At 45.8% G+C, this 6,028-nt stretch overlaps 1 protein-coding gene across 1 annotated transcript in view; it reads left to right on the forward strand.

The window, feature by feature from the left end:
- LOC110528970 (multiple epidermal growth factor-like domains protein 6) overlaps positions 1–5,776 on the forward strand; it is an 82,983-nt gene extending 77,207 nt beyond the window's left edge. The window contains exons 27-38 of the mRNA XM_036983552.1: positions 170–298; positions 473–601; positions 702–830; positions 1,118–1,249; positions 1,361–1,489; positions 1,609–1,737; positions 1,923–2,051; positions 2,199–2,327; positions 2,783–2,911; positions 3,051–3,179; positions 3,330–3,458; positions 3,762–5,776. Of these exons, the coding sequence (XP_036839447.1) occupies positions 170–298; positions 473–601; positions 702–830; positions 1,118–1,249; positions 1,361–1,489; positions 1,609–1,737; positions 1,923–2,051; positions 2,199–2,327; positions 2,783–2,911; positions 3,051–3,179; positions 3,330–3,458; positions 3,762–3,829 (1,490 nt within the window). The 3' untranslated portion in view covers positions 3,830–5,776. The remainder of the gene's footprint in view (positions 1–169; positions 299–472; positions 602–701; positions 831–1,117; positions 1,250–1,360; positions 1,490–1,608; positions 1,738–1,922; positions 2,052–2,198; positions 2,328–2,782; positions 2,912–3,050; positions 3,180–3,329; positions 3,459–3,761) is intronic.
- Positions 5,777–6,028: the final 252 nt, after the last annotated feature.

Here is a 6,028-nt window from a genome sequence, read left to right on the forward strand (position 1 = left end):
GCCAACTTTCTGCTAGGTCAAACCACAGGGGTTGGAGAAGGTATTGCTGTCCTCAGCAGAAATACCATAGGTTTCTATGTTAGCCTGTGGTTGGTTTGCCTGCTCTGACATGCGATGTCCCTTGTTCTTTCCTGCCATATCTCTGTGGGTTGGTGTGTTGGCGCCACAGAGTGTGTATCAGGGCGGTTCGGGGCCGACTGCCAGCAGCAGTGTCAGTGTGAGAATGGGGGCCACTGCGACAGACAGACGGGCCAGTGCAACTGTGGTCCTGGCTGGGTCGGAGAGCGCTGTGAAAAAGGTGAGAAAGAGTGACAGAGAAGTGGACATATACAGTCTTTGTCATCATCAATGTTGTGAGGTGAATTAATTCACAGGTTTCCGCTGTACCTTCAAAACAGCGCCCTTTTGTGAGTGAAGGTTGTTGTCACATCCAGTCTCTGAGTTCCTACTCTGTCCTTTTCCTCCGCTGCAGCCTGTGGGTCAGGTCTGTTTGGAGCTGGCTGTGAGGAGAGTTGTCAGTGTGAGCATATAGCCCCCTGTCACCACGTTACCGGGCACTGCCTCTGTCCACCAGGTTGGAGGGGACCCCACTGTGATAAAGGTGGCCTATCTTTAATAATAACAACTTTTTCTATTATCCCTGAAAGTATTTTTAGCCATACCTGTTTAGGATTTTGACTCTCCCTCCTTTTTACCACCAGCCTGTTTATCTGGAACCTATGGCAAGGGCTGTGTGCAACGCTGCACCTGTCCCCAGGGTACTTCCTGTCACCATGTCTCTGGGGAGTGTGGCTGTCCCCCTGGACTCACTGGCAATGGCTGTGAACAGAGTGAGTCCTGTACAAACCTCTCAGCCCATGTCTTCTGCTTCCGATTGGCTCATTCATCCCCCTGTAACTATTGCTATAAAATTTGAATATGTTCTCAGTCAAGTTACCTGTTAAAAAAAGGGTCAAATTAAAAAATGTAAAACTCTGTCAGTCTGGACTTTCAGCTGTAATGTCTCGCTTTTCATGTTGCTTACATCGTCTGTCTGTCTGTCTGTCTGCCTGCCTGCCTACCTGCCTGCCTGTCTGTCTGTCTGTCTGTCTGTCTGTCTGCCTGTCTGCACCACCAGCCTGTCTGTCAGGGACACATGGACTCAACTGTAACCAGGTGTGCCAGTGTTCTGAGACCAACCAGCTCTGCCACCCAGTGACTGGGCTGTGTTACTGCGCACCAGGCTTCCAAGGTCCTAAATGTAACCAGGGTATGTATTGTACACTACCCCCCTCTGCTGGTAATGACACATTCATAACCTTCCATAGGGGATGCCATTACTCTATCTTAAAACCGTTTGGTATGTGTTTTGGGTACCCAGAGTGTCAGAAAGGATGGTATGGTCCCGACTGTGAGCGAGAGTGCCAGTGTCAGAACAGTGGGAAGTGCAGGTCCACCTCTGGCACCTGTGAATGCACAGCAGGGTTCATCGGAGCACACTGCAACATCAGTGAGTTCATACTCAGCTCTTTATAGCACTGAATAAATGTAACACCTCCACAACAATCATAGCTTCTGAAGTAATATTAGAAAAACCATGGTCCTTAATCTCCTGTACCCTGTTGAAAGCGTGCCCAGCTGGTCGTTATGGGCAGGACTGTGCCGGCGTGACACTGTGTGGAGAGGGGGCACAGAATGATCCTGTCAATGGTAGATGTCACTGCAGCCCTGGGCGAAGAGGAGAGGACTGTGGACAAGGTAGGTTTTCTCTAATGAATCGAGTTGAACAGATCACTACGTGTGGAAGTATTTTTACAACACAAATAGGACTCTTTGCGTCTCTGTCTGTCTATAAGTTAAAGGTTTGTAATATATGTGTGTGTTTGAACTATGTTTGTAATATGTGTGTGTGTTTGTTATGTGTAATATCTGTGTATTGGCAGGCTGTGCTCCTGGTTGGTTTGGAGAGGACTGTGCTATCCTCTGTAACTGCAGTAACGGAGGACTGTGTGACTCTGTCTCTGGAAGATGTACCTGTGGTCTGGGCTGGACTGGGGCTCACTGTGACACAGGTGAGAGATACTGGACAGTGCACCTTTACAAAATCATAGGAAATAGCTTTGAATGTAATAACTCAACTCTCAGTGCTGGTTTTCATTCAGAAAATGGGACACTAGTTATGCTGCCTCTCTGTGTCTGTCTGTCTGTCTGTGTGATAGAATGTCCTCCGGGGACATTTGGAGGTAACTGCCAGCTGAAGTGTGACTGCTGGAACAATGGCACCTGTGACAGGGTGACTGGAACCTGCCAGTGTGGTCCAGGTTACTACGGACATCAGTGTGAACATGGTGAGTGACACACACAAACACACGCAAACACACACACGCAAACACGCACGCAAACACACACACGCAAACACACACACACACGCAAACACACACACACACACACACGCAAACACACACACACACACGCAAACACACACACACACACACACACACACACACACACACACACGCACACACACACACACACACACACACACACACACACACACACACACACACACACACACACACACACACACACACACACACACACACACACACGTCAGCACAGCATTGAAAAACACTGGCCTGCAAGGTAATTATATTGTCTCACCAGCTCACACAGCGCTCCTCCGAACTGGACATTGACATAATTGCGCTTAGCAAATCTCAAAATTAAAGCACAAAAAAGGAAGCTTGCAAGTAGTAGAAGTGTCTTTCATACTGTTTCTAAAGTGTCCTGGCCCTGTCCTCAGCGTGCCCCCCTGGCCTCCATGGCCCTCTGTGCCAACTCCAGTGTACCTGTCTGAACAAGGCGTCCTGCAACCCCTCCACTGGGTTCTGTGTCTGTCCTCCAGGGTACCATGGCTCCCGTTGTCACAGAGGTGAGATCTCTGCCTTATGCAGTTACTGAGCTGATGCTATCTAGTAGATGATGATGACTTTGAGTTTGAAATGTAGGCTTTCAGACAGGATTTATTCATTCTAAATAGGGTGTTGCTCTTACCCCACGTCTGTTTTCAGAGTGTCAACAGGGCACGTTTGGTGTGAACTGTGCCAAGTCATGTGACTGTGAGGAGGGCACGCCCTGTGACCCTGTGAGTGGAAGGTGTCTGTGCACCTCAGGCAAGACTGGACCCAGGTGTGACACTGGTAAGACTGAGGAGCATTCAGAATGTTCTATGTGATGGTACCTCAGGTAGCGATCTGTTTAAGAGGCCTTTTCTACTTATGTTCTGGTGTCTAATGAGGTATCGTCTTACCTATGTGTGTGTGTGTGTGTGTGTGTGTGTTTGTTGTCAGCCTGCAAAGCAAACCGCTATGGGCCAGACTGCACAGAGAGCTGTGTGTGTTACAACGCGGCTCACTGTGACCATCGGAACGGCCGCTGCACATGTCTCAACAGCTGGATCGGACTCACCTGTCAGGAAGGTAGTGATGAGTGACTAACACACACCACACTGCCCTCACCGCAGCAGGCAGACTGTATCTGGTGACAGGGCTGTAATGAAGCTGGACTGGAAATGAACGTTTCCCCCGAGTTAGAAAATAATCAACTGGTTTTAGTGCTGACACTTGGTTTTGGCTGCAGGGAGGTTGAACACATTGAGGTTACACATTTCTTCCGTTGGTGGTTCTGGTTGTGTTGTTGTTTGTCTGTAATGAGTGTGTCCTGTGTGCTGAGATACAGGGTGGACTGACAGCTCCTCCCCCTCTGTGTGTGTGTGTCCTCAGGTGGGCCTCCACGCCTCCCCTACAGAAGCAGGAGGGAGGACAACGCACATCTAGACAATGCGTTATAGTGCCCCCTTTTGGCCGGAGGCTCCAATCACCAATGAGCCTCCGACGGTAAGAGGCTGGGGAAGCAGCACAAGCTTCGCTGAAGCCGAACTGAATTAAAAGGTTGGATATTATTATTTCAGACATACACACCCCAACGGGACAGGATACTGCTGCACCCACAGGAGCTGGATGAGACATGGAGAAATGGACTCTAAGGAGAAATGTTCTCAGTGTTTGCTCTAGGGTGGATAATGCTTTGGTGTGTGTGTGTATGCTGTAAACTGTGCAGGGCTTTCATTGTTTGTGTTCATGTGCATACTGTATACATGTGCATCTCCCACTCAGGCATGGCCTAACTCATCAGTGATGAGGTACGGTATGTTGTGACCCCCTTTCTGGTAGTTAGAGGGCAGCCAGTGTTTACCAGGACTAGGAGCTCTATTCATTGCGTGTCGCTGAAGCGTTCAATTTAAAGGTAATGACCTATTGGCTGACATCTGCAGCGTTTACCTAGCATGCAGTGTCTGCTAAAGCAGGAACATTGCCTTTAAATTCAAATCAAGCTGTAATGCTGAATTTCCGCGATACGGATTGAATGGAGCCCGAGATCTCCCCACTACAGCCTCCTCTGCACACTCCCCCCTGGACAAACCACGCGGGATATAGATGTGTTTGGCGACAGTTGCTGAACGTCCAACACTAACACTCATTTTTTATTGCAGAGATTCACCGACTCACTATTGTACTTGATATTTGTTTTGTATACTATGCAATGCTATACTATTGTATGTATTTGTTTTGTATACTTGGCAATTCTGTAGTGTTTTATGCTTTGGTTTTTGTCATTTACCCCAGAAATGTTCATGGAATATGTGGATAAACAGTATACATGTGGCATTATTATACAAATCCCATCACTTCTACATCACATACTGTAAATTATTCATTATTTGAATCTGTCCTTATGAATGAGCCATCAGAGCCAACATAACCCAGGTATCTATGCTTTTGGAAAGTAGTGTGAGGTGAATCCTATCAGACAATGCAAAGTGATTTGAGCACCTGAAAAAACGCTTTCAATGATATTTCCAATCCAGTATAATATTGTGATGTCTAATTGCAGTGAATACCATACAGTTCTGTTTGATATTCTGTACTTTATATGAAGCGACTTGTTATAAAAATGTTGGTGCTATGGCGCTTTAAATCCACTATATGTTAACCAGAAGACAGTATATTATCTACATATTGGTCAGTACATTTTTGTTTACCAAAGTATGTTTGCGTGGGCGATTCTGATTCATATCCTCAAAGTTTAGAGTTCACCCCATTGGATTGCACAATGATTCAGGAGACACAATATAACTTGAGCAGACAGTGGGCTCAGCCCAGTCATGGTAAACAGTACCTTTTTGTTTTTTGTGTATAAAGTGCTCTTTACATATATTTATATTTTATACAGTATATTGTATACAGTTCAAGATAATGCAATAGGTAAGTGTATTCTGTCTATGACTGGAGTCAAGAGGATGTTCTAATCGGGACACCTAGTAAATAACCCAGAAAATATCAAAAACAATCAATGAATGAAAAAGTCAAACACAGGGAACTGTTTTTACATTCTTATTTTTTCATTGTCATTTCATTAAAGACGAAGCTGTACATCTGGTCTAAATGCAGACTGAAGCACAGTGCAGTTAGCAATGCCTGCAAATGAAAAGAAAGAAAAGGCAGAGGTGACCACAACCATAGATATAAAGGTCAAACTATGTACATACAGGAGATGACTAGCTAGGGCATCATCACTGAGAGAAGGTAGTCTGCCATTGCATTCATTTGAGAGCATTCTGCACAATATACACAATACAAATAAATTGCTTATTTTGTCTATTTTTACACTGATACAATATTAAGAGGAAAATGCAGCATGTTGAAAATGAAAATAAAAAGACACTTTTATTCTCCCTCTTCTGCTTCTTCTACGTTAAAGGCCCGAACATACAAAAATAATCTCTAACATACGGCATTCTGTGAGATGAGCATCATTCATCTACAGGGCTGGTTTCAAAAGTTTCTGAGCTGACAGTAACATCAATACTATGATATGTATGGAACAGTGGCTGTGCAAAGGGAGGCTGTCAGAGGGAAACACTGGACAGGGAGACAAGAGACCCTGCAACGATGAGTCTACTCACTAAACAGCCTGACTCACACACCTC

Source organism: Oncorhynchus mykiss, chromosome 7 (genome assembly GCF_013265735.2).
Source record: "Oncorhynchus mykiss isolate Arlee chromosome 7, USDA_OmykA_1.1, whole genome shotgun sequence".
In the NCBI taxonomy this organism is placed as follows: Eukaryota; Metazoa; Chordata; class Actinopteri; order Salmoniformes; family Salmonidae; genus Oncorhynchus; species Oncorhynchus mykiss.